The 23,001-nt window shown below is 33.6% G+C and overlaps 4 protein-coding genes across 4 annotated transcripts in view; all 4 read left to right on the forward strand.

The window, feature by feature from the left end:
* The first annotated feature begins 2,190 nt into the window (after positions 1–2,190).
* Positions 2,191–4,549, forward strand: LOC141347660 (PI-PLC X domain-containing protein 1). The gene is made up of 7 exons (XM_073852641.1): positions 2,191–2,364; positions 2,438–2,563; positions 2,812–2,942; positions 3,022–3,144; positions 3,255–3,416; positions 3,562–3,733; positions 3,825–4,549. The coding sequence occupies exons 2-7, from the start codon at positions 2,476–2,478 to the stop codon at positions 4,061–4,063; spliced, it is 915 nt and encodes a 304-aa protein (XP_073708742.1). The 5' UTR covers positions 2,191–2,364; positions 2,438–2,475; the 3' UTR covers positions 4,064–4,549.
* Positions 4,550–5,178: 629 nt separating this feature from the next.
* LOC141346894 (PI-PLC X domain-containing protein 1) lies at positions 5,179–10,312 on the forward strand. The gene is made up of 6 exons (XM_073851851.1): positions 5,179–5,534; positions 5,615–5,751; positions 6,887–7,015; positions 7,104–7,259; positions 7,719–7,899; positions 10,056–10,312. The coding sequence occupies exons 1-6, from the start codon at positions 5,432–5,434 to the stop codon at positions 10,301–10,303; spliced, it is 954 nt and encodes a 317-aa protein (XP_073707952.1). The 5' UTR covers positions 5,179–5,431; the 3' UTR covers positions 10,304–10,312.
* A 1,125-nt stretch (positions 10,313–11,437) lies between these two features.
* Positions 11,438–17,320, forward strand: LOC141346895 (uncharacterized). The gene is made up of 4 exons (XM_073851852.1): positions 11,438–11,620; positions 13,064–13,324; positions 16,206–16,304; positions 16,649–17,320. The coding sequence occupies exons 1-4, from the start codon at positions 11,447–11,449 to the stop codon at positions 16,754–16,756; spliced, it is 642 nt and encodes a 213-aa protein (XP_073707953.1). The 5' UTR covers positions 11,438–11,446; the 3' UTR covers positions 16,757–17,320.
* A 2,835-nt stretch (positions 17,321–20,155) lies between these two features.
* Positions 20,156–23,001, forward strand: part of sft2d2b (SFT2 domain containing 2b) — an 8,744-nt gene continuing 5,898 nt past the window's right edge. Inside the window, exons 1-6 of the mRNA XM_073852108.1 lie at positions 20,156–20,367; positions 20,609–20,698; positions 20,796–20,881; positions 22,506–22,587; positions 22,703–22,738; positions 22,847–22,905. Coding sequence (XP_073708209.1) covers positions 20,305–20,367; positions 20,609–20,698; positions 20,796–20,881; positions 22,506–22,587; positions 22,703–22,738; positions 22,847–22,905 — 416 coding nt within the window. The 5' untranslated portion in view covers positions 20,156–20,304. The remainder of the gene's footprint in view (positions 20,368–20,608; positions 20,699–20,795; positions 20,882–22,505; positions 22,588–22,702; positions 22,739–22,846; positions 22,906–23,001) is intronic.

The raw sequence follows: 23,001 nt of genomic DNA on the forward strand, positions 1-23,001 counted from the left end.
CAATTTGTTTTACATGATCTATTTCAGAGTAAAACTGTATTCCATTGGAAAATGTGGGACAGGACTTGAATTTGGTGGGAATTGATTGGTAAAAAGCAGGTTATATAACAGAATGGTGGTTGTAAGAAAGAGGCTGAGGGATTTGTGATGTCAGCTGAAACGTCATTTCAGACCATGGGTTATGAGGGGTGAATAGGGTCGGTTTCATGTTGACTTTAAGAATACTAAGAAAACCTGCAGGTTGTGGAGCAAAGGTTGAATAGATTTGTTTGTTGGTTTGCTCTATTTGTGAATTCTTCTAAACAAATATATACTTGTTGAGTTTGTTTGCCAGTGCTCCAAAATGGCAACGTTTGCAAACAGTTTAAAGTAACCTCTGCCTAAGGAAATAAATTAGCTGTGTTAGCAAGAACTACAAATTGTCATGTTAAGGGTGGAACATTTTAGATTAAATAAAGAAATATTGGCCTAGAAAGGGTGCTTTTATAAAGAAATTTAAAAACAAACCTTATGGGAACTCGAGTCTTATGTTCACCAAGCTGAATTTTATTGATTAAAAACTAATAATATTATTACAATTATTGATTTCATATATTTACACACACACTGCCAGTCAAAAGTTTTTGAACTGTAAGATTTTTTTTAAAGAAGTCTCTTCTGCTTACCTGCATTAATTTGATTCAAAGTACAGCAAAAACTAAAATTTTGAAATATTTTTACTATTTAAAATGACTGTTTTCTATTATTTTCTATTTTATTTCTGTGATTTCAAAGCTGAATTTTTAGCATAATTACTCCAGTCACATGATCCTTCAGAAATCATTCTAACACTTTGATTTGCTGCTCAAAAAAAAACATCATTATTATTATTATGCTGAAAGCAGCTGAGTTTCTTTGATGAATAGAAAATTCAGAAGAACAGCATTTATTTAAAATCTTTTGTAACACTATAAGTCTTTATCATCACTTTTGATCAATTTAAACCATCCTTGCTAAATAAAAGTATTAATTTCTATCATTTCTTTCCCCAAAAAACTATATTGACTTTAGCTTAGTTTTAGCTTTGATCACAAGAATAAATTACATTTTAAAATATATTCAAATAGAAAGCAGTTCTTTTAAATAGTACAAATATTTCACAATATTACTGTTTTTGCTGTATTTTGGAACAAATAAATGCAGGCTTGGTGAGCAGAAGAGACTTCTTTAAAAATCATTACAAATCTTGCAGTTCAAAAACTTTTGACTGGTAGTGTATATTCTATTTTTGATTCTGTTGATTCAATGACTTCGCAGACAGCGCTTGTGCATGAAGGCACCTCACGAAACTGATTTCGGACATGCTTCTAAGGCACCATAACGCTTTATCTACAACAAAATCAAACAAGCATTGGTGATAACTAAGCAAATATTTAAGTACTAGGTCTATAATACTGATTTATCGCTAGAAATAACATCAAAAGTGCAAAAGGTTAGTCAGAAACATACATTTACACACAACTGACCACCAAATGTAACTTTCAGATGCCATAACGGAATGGAAAGCACAGGATTGTTGGATATCAAACACAGTGAAGGATACATTTGCTGCCTTCAAAAATTGACCAGATGAAGGTATCTCAGGAGGTAGGATGTGAAGCTAACACTGGATTCAAACATGCCTTGAAATGTGTCCTCGAAGACTGCATTTTCCATTTTTCAGATGCAGCCGTTCTGAAAGCATACTGATATGCTGATTTGGTGCTCAAGAAAATATATTATTTTCCTATTATTAAGTTGAAAACAGGTGTGCTGCATAATATGTTTGTGGACTTTAGAGGATCCTTTGATCCTTTCAAAAGAAAAGATCTTACTGAGCCTTACACAGTAAAAAGTTTTCACCAGTTTCAACTTAAAAACTTAAGTTTAGCAGCTGCCTTAAAATTTTAAGTTAAATCAACTTAAGTCATTTAAACTCACAAGTTATTTCAACTCATTTTTATTGCAGTAAGTTAAAATGACTTGTAGTTTAAAGCTGATTTAACTTAAAAACTTTAAGGCAGCAGCTGAACTTAGGTTTTTAAGTTAAATCCGGTGAAAACTTTTTACAGTGATACTGTGTTTGTGGAAATTCTTGGGAGTATTTGCTGAAAACTGCGATATTATGCTGAGGTGAATTTTGTTGACCTCTCTTTTTAAGATGCAGAAGATATTTCCATACACAAGCCTTAAAATCTAGAGGAACTGAAAGAAAACCTGGGAGGAACCTATTGAATATGGATGAGCAATTCATAATGACCCAACCAGAGGGTGTTGTCTAAATGGCATATAAAAACAATGCAATCAGAATGCTGAGGTTATTAAACATAAAAAGGACTCAAATAGGTACGATATGATAATACTTACCTAAATGGTCTGCGTGGATAGCTGTGAACCTCAAAACGTCTTTTTCCCTTAGGCATTTGTACCACTGAAAAATAGGACAAGAACAAGAACATGGCTGAAACAGAGAGTCTAACAGACTGGATGTCTAACCTTAATGAAAAATTCACAAAAATCCCCTTGAGCCAGCTTGCTATTCCAGGTAAGTAATGTGAGTATGTCAGACTATTATTCATAACTGTTAGATATTAATAACCATGTTCCCACATTTTGCTAATTGATTAATACATTAGCATTTATAGGTACATTTATATAAAGTGACTTCACTGTATACATATCAAAATGAAATACGTTTTTTCAGACTATTATATCAGCATATCATCACATAGAACAAACATGAAATGAACATATGCTATGCGACTTGAAGAAGAGCTTGAACATTTCTTTTAGGGAGCCATAATGCTATGGCATACAGCTTAGATATGGACTCTTCAGTACTGGAACCTAAAAAACTAAAGGCTTTGGACAAGATGTTTAGCACTTTCTTAAGGCCCATTGTCAAAAAATGGGGTACTGCCCAGGTAAAGTACCAATTAATCTCAGTAAATGCTGTGATGTCCATGTGATTTTCATGATGTCTGTTTTCAACTGATTGTCCAGGACAAAATCATCTCTGAACAGCTTGATGCCGGTATGCGATACTTTGATCTGAGGGTTGCTGGAAAGCCTGAAACTAGCGATTTATTCTTCTATCATGGACTATACACAACAATGACTGTGAAGGTTATTACCTTGATTCATTTTCATGTTTTTATTTTTACATTAATTGCACTCAACAGCATAATGGAAAAACTGCAATGAAAGCTAACCTTAATCAATTTTAATCACCACAGGAGGGAATGACAGAACTGGAGAAATGGTTAGGACAGCATACTAAGGAGGTTGTCATCCTTGCTTTCTCACATTTCAAAGAAATGTCAGACGATCAACACACCGGACTGAACAGCTTCCTCAAAGAGCACTTTAAAACAAAACTCTGTCCTAAGCCTCAAGTGGTACATATCTTTAACCATGAGCTCAAAGCCATAGCCACAAAAACCGAGGGAAATAATTCATTCAGGAACCTCGGTATATGATACAAATGTTTCCATCAATGATTTAATAACCAATAAAAACTTTTTTTCTTCAATTTATGTGCAGCCCTCACTCAAGGACTGCTGGGAAAGTGGCTACCAGGTCATCCTTTCTTATGACAACAAAAATGTTGACGATCCTGTTTTGTGGCCTCAAATCGATTACTGGTGGGCTGATAATTCAGACCCCAAGGAGGTCATTTCATACCTCAATAATAAAAAACAAATGGGAAGACCAGGTGAGCCATGAAATAGCATTTGCTTAAAATACTTTACATTTACTAAAATACAAAATGCTCATTGCTCTGAATGTGTCTATTTGGTCAACAGAGGGATTGTTTGTTGCTGGTCTCAACCTGACTTTTGATGGAAATGACATGCTCCTGTACCTCACAAAGTCTTTAAAGGAGAAGACCATGTTGACGTACCCTCTATTGCTTGACTGGGTGAAGGAGCAGCATCCAGGCTCTGACAAAGAAAGCATCAACATTATTGCTGGAGATTTTGTTGGAGTGAATAGCTTTGCTCAGGGTATCATTCAGCTCAACAATGCTGACTGTGGTTCATAAGAGGGTCTTTTGAGTCAATATGAGATGTCCTTCAAAGAAGATAAGAAGCTTTCAGAATATTTCTGTCATTTTGTTTAATTTGCTGTTGATGACAAATGGTAGGCTATAAGGTATTCTTGAGCAGTTAAACAAATTACAGTTCTTAAATAAATAATACAAAATTCAAATATGAGCCAGTGGTGTTTTGGGTCTCTTCAACCAAACGAAAAAAAAATCTTACTTTTCGACGATCCCTAACATTGTTGTCATTCAGATTTGAGAAATGAGAAGTGTACTAAGTGAACTAACAAATGTTTATTTCACGATTATAATGATCACGTGCAGTTGGTCCTGGTAATAATACAAGTGTTTTAGGTTTGTCGTTCATAATTTAAAAACGTAACAAACTGAGGATGAAGAAAGTTTATGCATCTTCAGCTGTTCTGACTGGATGTCTGAGATGCCCTCAGGTTTTTGGGACATTCAAATTGTATAGTTTTTAGTTGTTTGGTTATAGCAAAAAGTATTCTTAAATAAAAAATACAAAATTCAAATATGAGTCAGTTGTGTTTTGGATTTCTTCAACCAAACGAAAAAAATTGCACTTTTAGACGATCCCTAACATTGTTGTCTTTTCATTTAAAGTCTTCTAAACTAATACATTTTTATTTCACGACTATAATGATCACGTCAGACACTCAATGCACTTCTGTAGATTATTTAACAATGTGTTTCTGTCTGGCATCGCATGACAGAAAAAAAAAACTCGGAAGCAATGATTATTTTTGGTTTCAGCGGCTTTTGAACAGTAGTAGAGATTTGCAGTTGGTACTGTTAATAATAAACGTGATTTAGGTTGGTCGTTTATAATTTAAAAACGTAATAGAGGATGAAGAAAGATTAGGCATCTCCAGCTGTTTTATCTGGATGGCCGAGATGCCCTCGGGTTTTTGGGACATTCAAATTGTATAGTTTTTAGTTGTTTGGTTATAGCGAGAAGTATTCTTAAATAAATAATACAAAATTCAAATATGAGCCAGTAGTACGGTGTTTTGGGTCTCTTCAACCAAACGAAAAAAAAACCCGCACTTTTCGACGATCCCTAACATTGTTGTCATTCCGATTCGAGAGACAAGAAGTGTCAAGAGATCGACATGATCATTGAAAGTCTTCTAAACTAACACATTTTTATTCCACGATTATAATGATCACGTGCACTTCTGTAAATTATTCAACAAGGTTTTTCTGTCTGGCATCGCATGACAGAAAAAAAACGCGGAAGCAATGATTAGCCTACTTTTGGTTTCAGCGGCCGATGTACAGTAGTAAGTTAGAGATGTGCAGTTGGTACTGTTGATAATACAAGTGTTTTATTTAAAAACGTAACAAATGGAGGATGGAGAAAGATTATGCATCTCCAGCTGTTCTGACTGGATGTCCGAGATGCCCTCGGGTTTTTGGGACATTCCGCTGTGGAATCTCGCTATACCCGGTACGTCAGCTACGTCTGATTATTTCCATGTTTTAATTCTGTTTTGAAATAAATAAAAAAATTCTGCTACTGTTTTTCAGGAAGCCATGACACCATGACCTACTGTTTAGATAAGCGGTCCTCAGTACTGAAGTCTTCTCCGACGGTGGTGCAAGTGTTAGACACTGTCTTTCCCTGTATCGTTCGTCCCTGTTTAATCAAATGGGCAACAACACAGGTATGACAGACGATGATGATGTGATACAGTATGTTGTTCTAAAGCTGTATTAATGTATTTCTTCATTGGAATACAAGAGCGACATCAGTGACTAACAGTATCAATCACTTTTATTGCACTTTAATTGCATCTTTGACATATGACAAAAGTGAATCAAGGGTTCACCCGAAAATTAAAATCCTGTCATCATTTACTTAGCCTCAAGTTATTCCATACCTGCATGAGTTTCTTTATTCTGATGAACACAAAAAAAGATGTTCCAATGAATGTTGGTAACAAAATAGTTGCTGGTAGCCATTGGCTTCCATTGAAAGAAACTTGAGCGTGAGTAAATGACAGAATTTTCATTTTTGGAGGAGCTAACCCTTAAAGGAGTAGTTTGCACTTTCAGAACAAAAATGTACAGATAATGTACTCACCCCTCTGTCATCCAAGATGCTCATGTCTTTCTTTAGTCATAAAGAAATTGTGTTTTTTGAGGAAAACATTTCAGGATTTCTCTCCAAATAATTTACTTCTATGGTGCCCCCGAGTTTGAACTTCCAAAATGCAGTTTAAATGCAGCTTCAAAGGGCTATAAATGATCCCAGCCGAGGAAAGAAGGGTCTTATCTAGCGAAACAGTCGGTTATTTTCTAAAAACAGTTACTTATATACTTTTTAATCTCAAATGCTCGTCTTGCCGAGCTAGACAAGACGAGCATTTGAGGTTAAAAAGTATATAAATTGTAATTTTGTAAGAAAATAACCCATCGTTTTGCTAGATAAGACCCTTCTTTCCTCAGCTGTGATCGTTTAGAGCCCTCTGAAGCTGCATTTTGGAAGTTTAAACTCGGGGGCACCATAGAAGTCCATTATATGGAGAGAAATCCTGAAATGTTTTACTCTAAAAACATAATTTCCCTACTACTGAAGAAAGAAAGACATGAACATCTTGGATGACAAGGGGGTGAGTACATTATCTGTACATTTTTGTTCTGAAGTGAACTACTCCTTTAAATGGTGAGTCATTCTGCCTAACACACAACATAATGTAGCTTTAAATCAACTTAAGTGTGGGTTTATTATGACAAAAGGACAGGTGTTGATGATTTACAGCATTTTACATGGCTTATTTTTATCTTTTTCTTATTCAGAAAGATAGCATCTCTCACCAGCTGGATTTAGGCATTCGGTTTCTTGATTTAAGAATAGCTCATAAGATAAAAGACCCTGATAAAGTTTTCTACTTTGCACATGGGATCTACTCTCTTCTGACAGTGAAGGTACGCTGATTGTAATTTTAGAAGAATGTCAATTCCTCATTCCAAGCCGAGAATAACTTTGGTTGTGTTCTGGCTTTGTTATTTTAAGGAAGCGCTCACAGAAGTTGCTCGCTGGTTAGATCAGCACACCAAGGAAGTGGTCGTTATTGCACTTTCTGCCTTCGATGGCATGAACCTGGATCAACACAAAGACCTCATTCAATTCCTCATAAACACATTTGACAATAAAATTTGTCCCAATCATGTAAGTAATTTCCTTTTTTGTTTGTTTTATTACTTTTATAATTTTGTTTTATTTATTTGTCTCCCCTAGTCTACTTGATTTTAGTTAAACTGTGTTAACAATTGAACAAATTCCGCAATATCATGTTTTTACTCAAAATTGACCATTAAAAGAGTATGTTCTGTGTAGTATATAGATGGGTTATAATTAAATATAAACATGCTACAGCCGCCATGTTGTTACTGTCAGTTCACTGCCATTCAAAAATCATCTCCTGTTGCTTCATGGGATAATAAAGTGTCAATCAAATGTGCACTTCAGAATTGCGGTGGAAGTAGATGAATCAAGTCACCTACTATGAATTCTGACATATTACTTTTTTCATGTACTGTTTCTCTTGTACTATGTCTAGTATGGAAGCATAGGCACATTCTGATGCAGTGTATATCTCAGTATTCTCTATTATTTTTGTTATTTCAGATTGTACCCTCACTACAGCAGTGTTGGAATCACAATTATCAGGTTATTCTGTCATATGACGACTCAGCTGCGTCTGGATATGAGGAACTGTGGCCACGGTGTGAATACTGGTGGGCGAACACATCAGATCCAAACCATGTCATATCCTACCTGGAGGAGAGGAAAGCAGACGGAAGACCAGGTTAGTGATAATTAGAAAACAAGACAGATAGTTTGCTGACAAACTGTGATGTTGGCTTGACAAAGCCTTTTCTGAAAGTTTGAAAGGCTTAGAGGTTTTTCAGAGAAATCAATAAAATGTTTTAGCTTTTTGCTAGTATGATTTAGAATGTTTCTTAGAATGTTTTCAAGCAGGATTTAATACAGTTCTCGGTTTAATACAATTCTCAACTCTGGCCCCCGAGGTCCACTTTCCTGCAGAGTTGAGCTCCAACCCTAATCAAACACACCTGAACAAATTAAAGATTTAGTTCACCCAAAAATGACTTACCTTCAAGACATCCTATAGGTGTGTATGACTTCCTTGTTCTGGCTCCTTCAAGCTTTATAATGCAATGGGTGGGTGTTTCTCGTCATCAGTCCAAAACAGGTCCAATAAAGCTTATTCATTCATCCCTCCTGGGGTTGAATAAAGGCCTTCTGTAGTGAATTGATGCATCTCAAAATATTCATACTTAAAACGTAATAATCACTTTATTTAGCTTGCACCCACTGTTGTACACAGAAGCAGCTCCGGGTGGGTGACGTGGGACGTCTGCATTGCACATGCGCCTGTGAGTTTCGTGAAAACCAAGGTTTATTTACAGGAGCAAAGGAAGCAAAGTTTCCTGACTTTAGCAAAGGAAAACCAGTCTCCTCTTGACTTATATCGAAATCCTTCAACATTTTTCAGTCACACTTTATATTAGGTGGCCTTAACTATTATGTGCTTACATCAAAAAATAAGTACAATTTTCTAAATGTGGTCATATTGCATTGCAAAACACTTTTGCTTCTATTAAGGTGGGATATGGCTAAGGTTAGGGACAGGTTTGGTGGTATGGGTAGGTTTAGGGGTGGGTTAGGGTGTGAGGGATTGGTCAACAGTGGTAATTACAGAAATTAATTACAAATGTAATTACATATAGGTTTTTTTAAAAAGATAAGTACAATGTAAAAACATGTATGTACCTGTATACAATAAGTACATTGTACCAAATGATTAATTTAAATGTAATTACATAGTAGTTAAGGCCACCTAGTGTAAAGTGGGACCCATTTTTCTTTACAAATCCTCATTTTGTTCTTCTAATTTGGGACTGTTGTTTTGTTTTGATCTCTCCACTGCGCGTCCGTGTTCATCACTTCCGAATGGCGCATGCACAATGCAGACATCCTAAGCCATCCGCCCAGAGATGCTTCCTTTTAAGCTAAATTAAAGGGATTATTAAATTTAAATGTGGATATTTTTCTTACAAAAACGCATCGATTCACTACAGGAGGCCTCAAGTCACCCCCTGGAGCCGTGTGATGTAGTGTGGAAGCTGCTAAATCATAAAGAGAAGGACTTAGTAAGCAGGAAAGGGTGCAATATTTTGACAAACTAAAGTTAAAAGGTGGTAAAGATACATATGAGCAGTATTAATTAAGATATTAGCCTAATATTTCACCTACCTGACCGGAAATGATAAAAACAAACACTAATATTGTCAAAAAATTTGCGCTGGAAATCCTGATTCAGTTTAGCCAACCACAAACGCCCTTTGTTCCTCAGACAGTTTTTTGCACTCTTCTACTTGATTTGTTATAACTTTTGGCAATATAGTATTTCAAATGTTATTTTAGGTTTGACCGATTAGTATAGCCTGAAACATGACAATAATTGACCATTATCAGCAGCAGTAGTCAGCAAAATATGTCGGAAACTCTCTATTTACCACATTTATTTATGTTATTTAACACATTGATACTTTCTAGTATGATTACCACATTGCATGCTTCAGCATGTTTTTAGCATGATTTAATATGTTGCTAGTATGATTCAGATAATAGCCTGGTCTGTGATAAACTTGTTGAATGCAGCTTAAAAACTCATTAGATTTGTTGTATGAAAGTTCTGTTCCTTCAGTGAAATTCTCTGGGATTTTTCATATTTTTGATCATCTGGTTTTTGAAAATCGCAAGTCTGATCAGTTAGAAAAGATAAAGCATACCAAATCAGAACGGTCTGAAGGCCTGACACAAGTTGTAGCTTCAAAGTTTTAGGTTGAGTTACATTTTGAAAAAGCAGTTAGTCAGGAAAGAAAATATTTTAAAAAAGATTGTTTTCCCTAAATAATTGCCTGAATTTGCTTTCAGGTCAGTTTTTTGCTGCCGGTCTGAACCTAACTGAGGATGCCAAGTACGTTCTTTCTCATCCGTGCCAGTCATTACAAAGCATGACCATGAGCTCCTACAGTCTGCTCCTTAACTGGGTCAAGCAGCAACGCCCAGGCCCGGGCCAAACATGCCTGAACATCATCTGTGGAGATTTTGTGGGGGCTTTGAGCAATGAATTCACCCAGCTGGTTATCGGACTCAATCAAACACTCCTAAAAAAGACTTGACCCATAAATCTGCCAAAAATTGTATTACATACAATCCTTCTTACAGTTTATCTTGGACATTCTAATTATTTTTTACAGAAGTCTTATGTTTTTAATGTTTACATATTAGTATTTTTCCAGTCTTTTACGACAGTCCCTAAACTGTGAGAAAACAATGTTTTGTGCAATGCTGCCATCTAGAGGCAAACCATTTTTAGTTAGGTTCTTGTTTGATAATCTTGTTTCAAAATAATGTAACGGTACATATAAATTTATAGTTAAATCAAACTATTGAGAGCTTATTTCCTGATTTTTCTTATACATTTGACAAAAGGGCAGGAAGGGCAGATTGATATAATCAAAGACTAAGTGGCTCAATAGATTATAGCATTACCTGTCCTTTGAGTCACACTTAATTTTAGTAACGTCTAATGTCCTGTCATGACTTCATCTATTGTTGACACTTTGTTTGGCTATAAGTCCATGTATCCGTGGCGTCTAATTTTAGACGCCCCTATAAATGCACTCTCTTAAGGTGCTTAACATTTATAGTATCTACTGTACTTAAATGATAATCCAGTTCACAGATGCCTTTCACACTCAGTTTGTGTAGGGTATGGGGTGAATAAATAGGGCTTTTTTTATATCAGTTTTTTTCCCTGACATTTTAAAAGAGAAATTTTTACAATATCTCACTTATACAAAGACAAAAAACAATTTTTTTTTCTTTGGGAACATTTTTTATACCACAGTCACCAGCCTGGATGTCATTTTGCTTATTATTCTTAATGAATGCTGTATATTATAGCATGCACGACATGCAGAATCCAAAGTATTTAGAACATTCTGAACAGATCTTGTGCGGGATTCTTCCAGAGAACTTTGAGAATCCCCAATCCCCTCCCTCCTCTTCCAAGTCCCCACCTCTCTCCTAAACAGATTATTGAGGAGTTAAAGGAGCTTGCATCGGTCTCTGTGTCTTCTCTATGAGGCTTAGAGTTCCAGAGGAAACAGATGGGATGAGAAAACCAGGGGATCTAATCACAGAGACTTAATCAGCAATCCAAGGCCCGTCCAAAACCCAGTCGCAAAGCCGCAGCTCCTCTCTTTTTCTCTTTCTGAGGTATTCGTCTCAGAGACTTGAGACAGCCACAGCTGTTTAACATGGAAAACGAGGAAGAGGAAGATGAAATCTTTACAACATTTGAAGGGCAGGAGGATGTGGAGGAGCAGGAGGAAGAAGAAGAAGAGGAGCCAGAGGCTGAGAGGAAGAGCAGTTGGGATGTCCCAATTCCAAGTCGATCACTGGCCAGTCGCAGAGCTTCGCTTCCATGTCCGGTTAGTACACAATGCAAGTTTTTTTGTGTGTTTGTAGCTTGTACAAGTGTATTTGAGTACTAGAACCTACAGGCTTTTAAATGAGAGCCAATGGTGCCAAGCTCTGGATTTCTCTTCTAGACAGCCAACAAACAGTTGATTCAATTAACACTTTTTAAATAGTGTCTCAAAGCACACTTGCCTAATAGGGCTTTTCCTAAAGTAATTTAATTCTCTTACCTTCTTAGTTAATTTAGCTTTTTTATTTGTCGTTTACTGTTATTTTCATTTTTGTCTCATCCTTACGCACTAAAAAAATAGTGCTGAAACAATTTTCACTTAGAAATTAGCAAATTGCACAATTAAATACAAAGAACTAGCAAGTACTGTAACATTGAATTAAACGTGAAATTTTGAAAGAATGAAACTATTTTTTGTTAAGCATACTCCAATAATCAATTTTAGTGTTTATGTATGTGAATGTAAACATATGTTTTAAAGCACTTTTTAAGGTGTTGCAGTGTCACTGTTTATGAACTTTTTTACCTTGCAAGTGTTCAGACCATCTCAGTTATATGAATACATGAATTTTTATTTCTGTTAAAGCTAGAACTAATTATTTTAACGTCACTAATTAAAAAAAAATCTTCAGTAAGAGAAAAACATGATGTGGTTTGTAAATCAACACAGTTTGCATTGTAATGAAGACCCAGATCTCTTACAAGTGGATCCTAATTGTAAATTAAAATTATATCACATTTTCTACAGAAAAAAAAACAGCTAATTTAGGCTGTTAATCAAAATGTGAGTTTTAGTTTTCACTTTGATTTACAGGTTAGGGAAATGAGAGATCAATTCAGGACACTTTTGTGTAATCCAAACAGGCGTTTATCCTGAAATTACTCTTCACTGTTTGGACAAAACTGATTAAAATAGAGTCAGACATTTGATAGTGTTTCTATTTGTGCTTCAAAAATCAAAAATGGGAAAAAAGTTAGAACATTTTTAAATATAATTTAAAACATGATGTACAATTACATTTCTGTGGCTCAACTATTGCTACCATTAAAGGGATATGCTTCCCAAAAATGGGAATTCTGTCATCATTCTTGATCATCAAATTCTGTTATCAAATTTAGTTGCAAACCTGTAAGCATTTTTCAAAATTCTAAATTAAACAAAGATTATTGGAGTACATTGAACAAAGAAAATACAATTTCAGACTCACTGAGTCAGTCTGTTACTTGCCATTTCGTTGTAATTGTGAATTTTACTAGCAATGGAACAAAAAAGATATTTTGAATGAACCAAAAAAAAAAAAAGCAGAGACATTTCTTTAAAATGTTTTGTATTTTGAAATTTCAATTAAACTTATCACTAATGCTTGTACGCTGTTGTAACTTAATGTAATGAAAGACAAACTGTTTGTGCCTCTTCCTTATTTTATGCATCCATATGTTTCAGGCTCAGCTGAGTGCGATGCATCTGAGCTGTCTGCACGCTGCTGCCACCACGAGCCCTAGCCCGGCTTACCTGGGCCATTGGCTTCAGCGTGGTGAGGCGAGGCCATGCTCTCGTTCCAGCCATGTTGCCAATAGTGATGAGGGAGCGCACACTAAGAGCAGCGCATGTGAAAGACGCCCACATGCCATCCCAACCATCCCTGAGGTGCACGAGCCTCTGGAGAGAAAAGCTCGGTTTAGGAGCCGCAATGTCATGTCTCTGGTTGGTATGATATGATTTTGCTTTTTAATGTGTAAAATGTAGATGATTACCAGGGTTATGCAATCTCAAGATAAGCAGAAATAAAATAAGATAAGATAAAATCATTTTATTCTGTTATGATAACATGCTTTGACAAGGCTAGAGAAATCTGGAAGTAAATGTTATACCCCAAATTAAATGAACAAAGCTGCAAACAAATTGTTCAGAATCTTAAAACTAGTTTTAAACAGTTTTTTTCTCAGAAGTATGTTTGAATATTATATTTAAATAACTTATTGCGATTAGTAAAAATATTGGCAAAGCAATCATACTTTCACTTAACTATACATTTTTGTTCACAAGTTTTTATCTTGTAATTCTGACTTTTTTATTGTTCTTTCCACCATGGCATAAATTTTTTTTAAGTACATTAAAACTTTATTTCAAAATTCAGATTTTTTTCTCACAAGTTGTGAGTGTATAGCTCACAGTTCAGACATTTCTTGTCACAATTGCAACTTTTTCTCAGATTTATTTTACATTTTGCAATTCTGAGTTTATATCTCACAATTCTGTTGAAGCCCGTTTCCACCACTGAATAAAAAATTTAAAGGTAATTGTGACTTTATATTTCACAACTCAAAACTGCGAGATATAAACATGCAATTCTGTTATCAAGTTTATAGTTTTATTTCTCAGAATAGCGAGTTTATATCTTAAAATTCTGACTTTTTTCTCAAAATTGCCTGATATAAAGACGCAATTCTGAAGTAAAGTCACAGTTCTGAAAAATAAAGTCAGAATTGCAAGATATACACTTATAATTGTGACTATTTCTCAAAATTGTGAGTTTATATCTCACAACTGTGACATTTTGCTCATAATTTCAAGTTTATATCTCACAGTTCTGTTTTTTTAACATGCATTTGTAAGTTATCAAGTCAGAATTGTGACAAGTCTTTTTTATCCTCAAAATTGGTCTTTATACCTCGTAATTGCATGTTTATACTTAGATAAACTTTTATATACGTTTAAATCTGACTGTAAGTTTATATCACGCAATTCTCAGAAAAGTTATGAATTTATATCTCTCAATTCTGACTTTATAGCTTGCAATTGCTAGTTTATAACTCACTGTTCTGAAAAAAAGTCAGAATTGCAAGATATAAACTCAAAATTGCAAGAAAAGTCAGAATTGTGAGTTTTTATCTGCAAATCTGACTATTTCTCAAAACTGTAAATTTATGTCACGCAATTCTGAGAGAAAAGTCAGAATTGTCAGTATCTTGCAATTCTGACTTTATAGCTTGCAATTGGGAGTTTATAATTCAGTTCTGAGAAAAAAAGTCACAATTGCAAGAAAAAAGTCAGAATTGCAATACATAAACTTACAATTGCAAGAAAAAAGTCAAAATTGTGACGTTTTATCTGCAAATCTGATTATTTCTCACAACTGTAAATTTATATCACACAATTCTGAGAAAAAAGTCAGAATTGTCCATTTATATCTTGCAATTCTGACTTTATAGCTTGCAATTGCGAGTTTATAATTCAGTTCTGAGAAAAAAAGTCAAAACTGCAAGAAAAAAGTCAGAATTGCAAGATATAAACTTACAATTGCAAGAAAAAGTGAGAATTGTGAGATACAAACTTGCAGTTGCAAGAAAAAAGTCAAAATTTTGAAGTTTTATCTGCAAATCTGACTATTTCTAACAACTGTAAATTTATATCACACAATTCTGAGAAAAAAGTCAGAATTGTCCATTTATATCTTGCAATTCTGACTTTATAGCTGGTAATTGGGAGTTTATAACTCACAGTTCTGAGAAAAAAAGTCAGAATTGCAAGATATAAACTCACAACTGCAAGAAAAAAATTGAGAATTGCGAGATACAAACTTGCATTTGCGAGAAAACTTTTTAATTTTTATCTGCAAATCTGACTTTCTCACAACTGTAAACTTATATCACGCAATTCAGAGAAAAAAGTCAGAATTGTCCATTTATATCTCGCAATTCTGACTTTATACCTTGCAATTGCGTGTTTATAACACAGTTCTGAGAAAAAAGTCAGAAATGCAAGATAAACTCACAATTGCAAGAAAAAGTGAGCTTTGCGCAATTTCTGCAATTACAAAAGTTTATAACTTACAATTCTGAGAAAAATGTCAAAATTGCGATTTTGTTTCACAATTCTGACAAAAAAGTCAGAACTGTGAATTTATATCTCGCAATTCTGACTTTATAGCTTGCAATTGCGAGTTTATAACTCACAGTTCTGAGAAAAAAAGTCAGAATTGCAAGAAAAAAGTCAGAATTGCGAAGTATAAACTCACAACTGCAAGAAAAAATTTGAGAATTGCAAAATACAAACTTGCATTTGCGAGAGATTTTTAATTTTTATCTGCAAATCTTTCTCACAACTGTAAACTTCTATCACGCAATTCAGAGAAAAAAGTCAGAATTGTCCATTTATATCTTTCAATTCTGACTTTATACCTTGCAATTACGAGTTTATAACTCACAATTCTGTGGAAAAAATGTCTGAATTGCAAGTTTGTATTACATTTCTAAGAAAAAAAAAAGTTTTTTTTAATTCAGTGGCTGAAACGGGCATCCATACAATTCTGACTTCTCAGAACTGTGAGGGAAAAAAATTATTTGTAAGATAGTTATAGTATAGAAACAAGATATTTTTATCTTTTTGATAAAATTGATTTTTTTTTTTTCAACAAAAAAATTTATTTGATGAACTTCAGTGGGCTCCAATGTTGTTGTTTTATTTTTGGAAGATTTAAATGGGTATTTCACTGAAAATTGAGAAACGGAATTGCTTTTTGTAATGCTAAAGATGTGGGATGAAAATAATTGAGTTGGTTAACAATGTGGTGTTTGTTTTGTAGAGTGATGCGGACAGTTTGTGTCTGATCTGCCATGACGACCTACGCAAAGGAGGAGGAGTTATCAGAGAGCTTCACTGTTCCCACAGCTTCCACAGTGAGGTAAAGCTTCAGACTTTAGAAACTAGATGCCAGGATATTATAAATGATCAAATACAACTTCAGAAATCAAATATTGCCAAATACAAGTGGCCCAGAAACCAGGACATTTCAGATAAGCTATCATCTACTCTGCATTTTTTAAGTTGCCAAGCCTTTGTTTTCTCCTAAGACTTCTTCCTTATTCTTCATAACCATCTTAGGGAGTTTCACACTTGCCATTGTCCCCAGTGTCTTGTCCACAGGGGTATTGAGACACTGTCCTTTGTAAAGCTGCTTTAGAATGTTGTTGAAAGCACTGTGCAAAACATCTGAATGTAACTTAATATTATGCTCCTCTGGTTTAGTGCATAGAGGAATGGCTGTGGACCAAGCAGACCTGTCCTACGTGTCAAAAGCATGTTGCCATGCCAGAGCCCCTGTACTGGACATCAGCCAGAGTAATAGTGCCCTGAACTCTTCCAGCTCCTGTTTAAACTACCTTGGATGTCAGATGGGTAACAAAAACATCAAACATGGTTCCTACAAAAAAGGTGGTCGTTTGACTAATCACAAAGGAGAGATTTTGTTATTGTGGAGACAGATTGATAGAGCATTTCTTTGTACATAGGCTAAATGATTTTAACTTTTAAAATGTAAAAGTGTTTTTAAATCGTATTTACATATTTAAATTGTTATTTTCTATCATTTTTTCTGCAGAAATGTAGGCAATCTGAACAAGTTATGAAGTTGTACAATTGTACATTTTAAAATGTACCTTACTATATTTTTACTTAATTCAAAGTAGGCCTACGTGCAGTGTTCTGTTTTCAAAACATGTCAGGAAAGCTATACTATCAACAAAAGTGTAGGCCTGCATTTTCCAGGTGTACTTGAGGAAAAGTGCTTCTTTACTGAACTACTTTGTGATATTTGTATTTTATTTGAGTTCATATAGTATTTTATGAATTATGAAGTCAAAATCACATTCCTGTGATGTTTACTAAACATTTATTAAAAACAGCCAGTAATAAAACCTATCACAATGCTGTCATCCCAGTTCTTTGACCCAAAAGAGTACGTTTTGTTTACGTTACAAATGTCATTGCATGTCTGCGATTAGTTTTAGACAACTATAGTGTGCAGTTATAACCAGTGTTGGGGAAAGTTACTTTTAAAAGTAATGTGTTTCAATATTGAGTTACTCTCTAAAAAAGTAACTAATTACATTACTTAGTTACTTTTTATGCAAAGTAATGCGTTATGTTACTTTTGCGTTACTTTTTTAAATCTGTGCAGGGCTTGCTTGTTTGTTTGACTTTATAGCTTGCAATTGTGAGTTTATAACTCACAGTTCTGAGAAAAAAAAGTCAGAACTGTAAGAAAAAAGTCAGAATTGCAAAATATAAAAATATTTGAATAAATGAGAATTTTATATCTTGCAATTCTGACTTTATAGCTTGCAATTTGCGAGTTTATAACTCGCAACAGTTCTGAGAAAAAAGACAGAATTGCAAGAAAAAGTCAGAAATGCAAGATATAAACTCACAATTGCAAGAAAAAGTGAGAATTGTGAGATACAAATTTGCATTTGCAAGAAAAAAGTCAAAATTTTGAGTTTTTATCTGCAAATCTGACTATTTCTCACAACTGTAAATTTATATCACCGAATTCAGTGAAAAAAGTTTGAATTGTCATTTTATATTTTGCTATTCTGACTTTATAGCTTGCAGTTACGAGTTTTTATTCAGTGGCTGAAACGGGCTTCCATACAATTCTGACTACTCAGAACTGTGAAGAAAAAACTTTTATTTATAAGATAAAGTCATATTTTACTTATCTTTTTACTATAATTTTTATCTTTTCAATAAAATAGTTTTTTTTTTCACAAAAAAAAAAAAAAAAATTTGATGAATGTCTGCGATTAGTTTTAAACAACTATAGTGTGCAGTTATAACCGGTGTTGGGGAAAGATACTTTTAAAAGTAATGCATTACAATATTGAGTTACTCTCTAAAAAAAGTAACTAATTACATTACTTAGTTACTTTTTATGCAAAGTAATGCGTTATGTTACTTTTGCGTTACTTTTTTTAATCTGTGCAGGGCTTGCTTGTTTGTTTGTTTGACTTTATAGCTTGCAATTGTGAGTTTATAACTCACAGTTCTGAGAAAAAAAGTCAGAACTGCAAGAAAAAAGTCAGAATTGCAAAATATAAAAATATTTGAATAAATGAGAATTTATATCTTGCAATTCTGACTTCTAACTCGCAACAGTTCTGAGAAAAAAGACAGAATTGCAAGAAAAAGTCAGAAATGCAAGATATAAACTCACAATTGCAAGAAAAAGTGAGAATTGTGAGATACAAATTTGCATTTGCAAGAAAAAAAGTCAAAAATTTGAGTTTTTATCTGCAAATCTGACTATTTCTCACAACTGTAAATTTATATCACCGAATTCTGAGAAAAAAGTCTGAATTGTCATTTTATATCTTGCAATTCTGACTTTATAGCTTGCAGTTACGAGTTTTTATTCAGTGGCTGAAACGGGCTTCCATACAATTCTGACTACTCAGAACTGTGAAGAAAAAACTTTTATTTATAAGATAAAGTCATATTTTACTTATCTTTTTACTATAATTTTTATCTTTTTAATAAAATTGTTTTGTTTTTTTCACAAAAAAAAAAAATTTGATGAATGTCTGCGATTAGTTTTAAACAACTATAGTGTGCAGTTATAACCAGTGTTGGGGAAAGATACTTTTAAAAGTAATGCGTTACAATATTGAGTTACTCTCTAAAAAAAGTAACTAATTACATTACTTAGTTACTTTTTATGCAAAGTAATGCGTTACATTACTTTTGCTTTACTAATCTGGGCAGGGCTTGCTTGTTTGTTTTTAATATGAAAAGTTCTATTTTTGGCAAATCTAAAAACCTTTTCACACCAAAAGCCTCAGGCTTAGAGAAAAGTAGACCGCAGAAGAAAAAGTGTCAACTCTTCAGCAATAAAAAAAAAAGGAAAACAAATGTTAGATTATTTTGAGAAAGTTTTGCTTATTAGTATGGATGAATTGGATCATCGAAGGTCAGCAGCAAAGACATTAGTTAAAATGAGATTAAATACATAAAGAGACATTTGTATTATTTAAAATATTTAATTATTCAGGTTTGCAAGTTGAATTTCACTCTTTTTATTCATTTTGAGGTATACTGTATCTGTTTTTTGTGAGTGAGATTAATTAATGCATGTTCACATTTATACTAGAACTAAAGTAACATCTTACGATTTCTCTTAACAGAGACTGGGGAGCTTTTAAATAGTAAATGGGGGGGGGAGTAACTGGTGTAACTTATTTGAAAAAGTAACTCAGATATTTTCTTGTCAATTAAAAAGTAATGCTTTACTAGTTACTTGGAAAAAGTAATATTATGTAACTCGCGTTACTTGTAATCCGTTACCCAAAATTTTAATTACTTACTGTTATGCTTTATGTTAGGGCCTGACACAAAGCATAACATTGAGAAAATTGTGGTTAAACAAGTTATTTTGCACAGTTTACGTTATTTTAGTATGAACGTCTAGCTAAGCTCTCACTTGAGTGTTTTGTTTACATACTTTAAGCTTTAAATGAGTAAAATAATGGCAATGCACCCATACTTAAGTCACTTAAATATAAATTCTTAATACTTTTCACCTCTTTCACTTTTCTACATGTGTTATCTAGAAACATACTAATGGCGACTAAAACATAATGCGAGTCAATTAAGATCAAACAAAGAAAGCAAACAAACACGTTCCATACACTCCATTGTGTCGATTCAGAACGTCGAGCGTAATGACGTCGCGTAATCGTTGCCGTGGCTACACACGGAAGTTATCGTATGCACCTGTTACACTTTCAAACAGGAAAGGGAACGAATCAATACATATTTGCTTGAACAAACTAGCTTCGACTCGGGATTTTTCAACTTGAGGCGAGTTTTTTGGATTGTTTTTGAAATATCAATCAACGTGGACCTTTATGGACAAATTAAAGAAAGTTTTGAGCGGCCAAGATGGCAATGACGACCTCAACGTACTGCAGGTAACGTTAAAGTCAGTTGCGTTAAACAGTCTACTGTATTAGACTTGAGTTACAACTTACTTTGAAGTCTAAATATGTTTACAGAGTGGTGTGGAATCGTTTTGAATTCGAATTCAGACTTTTGCTACTTGTTTTGTTGCGCGCATGTGCTTACCCGACTGTCATTAGCTAAACCTTAATATCTGTCTGTTTGTGAATATCAAATGAGCATGTTTCCATGAATATACCAACGGTGTTTTAGGCAGCGAATGAAGGATCAACACTGGGATGGGGAACGCGTGTCAAGGGATTCATCGCGTGTTTTGTGGTGGGCATCGTGTGTTCAGTTTTGGTAAGACGAGTGTACGAGTCGTTTTAGCTATATTGTTTTATTTTAATTGTACGTGAAACAGCTAAACGTCTACTGTTTCCTTACTTTTGTCATTTAGGGGACCTGCTTGCTTTGGGTTCCGAGAAGCGGACTGACACTCTTTGCAGTCTTTTACAGTTTGGGTAATATTGCTTCTCTTTTAAGGTGAGTCATGCAGCCGCTTTTATAAGCCCACCTTTGATTTCATCTTACTGAAGGTGTGTCACTGGCTACATTGTTTGTAATGATAGACCATGTTTGCACAGGCATGTGGTTAGTAATTAATGCGGATGTTTGAGTTGCAAAACACTTTCTTTTTTTAACAAATTGATTTTGTAACTTTAAAATGTCAAAAGCTGACTTTAAAAGGGTGTAGAAACTATTGTCACTTAGAAATTGCTAGTTGAGTTGACTAATAATTACAAAGAAACTGTAAATAACACATTGAAATGAATATGAAATGTTGAAGTAGAAAAACTGAAATAGTATTTTCTTTACAGTCAAACAGAAAGTAATCAGATATTTTTCTTATTGCATAAATATAAGTGATATAAATATATACTAAACTATCCTTATTTTAATGTTTTATATCTAAGAGACTCTAAATCTGTTTTAATGGCTCAATCAGTCAATCAATCAAACAATAAATAAGAGCACATCGATACTTCAGGATTTTATCTAATCTAGTAAAAACAAAATAAAAAGAAGACATAACAATTAAAGATTATACCAAGTTTTGGGTCTTTTAGTGGAATGTTTTTTATATGATTTATTTATATTGACAGTTTTTTATTTTACAGTATATTTTTTTATTTTTACAGTTTTTTATTGTATCTGCATTTATTTGATGCAAAGTACAGCAAAACAGTAAAATTAATAGTAAAAAAAAAAAATTACTATTTAAAATAACAGCTTTCTATTTGAATATTTTTTTAAATTTAAATTAATTCAATGCTGAGTTTTAAGCATCATTACTCCAGTCACATGATCCTTCTTAAATCATTCTAATATTCTGATTTGCTGCTCAAAAAACTTTTTTTAGGTTTCTTTGATGAATAGAAACTTTAGAAGAACAGCATTTATCTGAAATAGAAATCTTTTATAACATTATAAATGTCTTTATTATCACTTTTGATGAATTTAAAGCATCCTTGCTAAATAAAAGTATTAATTTCTATCATTTCTTTTACACACAAAAATTATACTCGAAGCTCTTGAATGGTATAGTGTATAATCTTACAAAAGCTTGTTATTTCAGATAAATGCTGATCTTTGGATATTTCTATTCATCAAAGAATTCTGAAAAAAGTACTGTTTTAAATATTGATAATAATAATAATAATAAAAATAGTAATACATGTTTCTTGAACAGCAAATCAGAATATTAGAATGATTTCTGAAGGATCATGTGACACTGAAGACTGAAGTAATGATGCTGAAAATTTAACTTTGTTCAGTTAAATAATAGGAATAAATTACATTTTAAAATATATTCAAATAGAAAGCAGCTGTTTTAAATTGTAAAACAATTTCATAATAGTACTGCTTTTGCTGTATTTTGCATCAAATAAATGCAGAAGAGAATTAAAAAAAAACATAAATCTTACTGTTCAAAAACTTTTGACTGGTAGTGTATATGCGTATAGATATTGCAAATGCTCAAGCGTTTGTAAATAAATGAATAAAAAAATGAAATGTCACAGATTGACCCATGTACACAATGTAGTGTAGCATCTGTGAGAATCTGTAAGTCAATCCTGAGGTCTTTTTGGGTGTGGATTGTTTTCAGCACAATGTTCTTAATGGGTCCATTAAAGCAACTCAAGAGGATGTGTGACAAGACGAGAGCTCTGGCAACCGGCATTATGATTGTGAGAGCGCACACACATACACAGATATCATAGCCTAATGCATGGATACATTCAGTATTTCTTATACTACTCTAACTGACCTTTTTCTGTAAACCAAACATTTGTGTTTTTAAAGACATGCCTGGTGCTAACCTTCTGTGCTGCTTTTTGGGTAAGTGGGTTTTTTAATTAGCATGATTTTGTTTTGTTATCCTTATGAAGTTGATGTCATAAAGTATTATGTAACACAATGTTTACATTTCTTTGTTTCTGTATTTAGTGGAAGAATAAAGGCCTGGCTCTGCTGTTCTGCGTCCTCCAATTTTTGGCTTTTACATGGTAAGATACCAGATAGTCATAGTTGCTTTTCTTTCATATTTGATTATATGAATGTTGTAACTGTATATGTACAGCATATTTATAAACACACAAAAA

This window comes from Garra rufa, chromosome 12, assembly GCF_049309525.1.
Source record: "Garra rufa chromosome 12, GarRuf1.0, whole genome shotgun sequence".
NCBI lineage: Eukaryota > Metazoa > Chordata > Actinopteri > Cypriniformes > Cyprinidae > Garra > Garra rufa.

Bases quoted from the DNA above. Each gene is read 5' to 3' on its own strand.
- LOC141346894 (XM_073851851.1), top strand. From the start codon at position 5,432: ATGGAGGATGGAGAAAGATTATGCATCTCCAGCTGTTCTGACTGGATG. The intron at 5,752-6,886 runs GTATGACAGACG...TTTCTTATTCAG, and splicing joins TCAAATGGGCAACAACACAG to AAAGATAGCATCTCTCACCA. The intron at 7,016-7,103 runs GTACGCTGATTG...TGTTATTTTAAG, and splicing joins ACTCTCTTCTGACAGTGAAG to GAAGCGCTCACAGAAGTTGC.
- LOC141347660 (XM_073852641.1), top strand. From the start codon at position 2,476: ATGGCTGAAACAGAGAGTCTAACAGACTGGATGTCTAACCTTAATGAA. The intron at 3,145-3,254 runs GTTATTACCTTG...TAATCACCACAG, and splicing joins ACACAACAATGACTGTGAAG to GAGGGAATGACAGAACTGGA. The intron at 3,417-3,561 runs GTACATATCTTT...ATTTATGTGCAG, and splicing joins TCTGTCCTAAGCCTCAAGTG to CCCTCACTCAAGGACTGCTG.
- LOC141346895 (XM_073851852.1), top strand. From the start codon at position 11,447: ATGGAAAACGAGGAAGAGGAAGATGAAATCTTTACAACATTTGAAGGG. The intron at 11,621-13,063 runs GTTAGTACACAA...CATATGTTTCAG, and splicing joins GAGCTTCGCTTCCATGTCCG to GCTCAGCTGAGTGCGATGCA. The intron at 13,325-16,205 runs GTTGGTATGATA...TTTGTTTTGTAG, and splicing joins GCCGCAATGTCATGTCTCTG to AGTGATGCGGACAGTTTGTG.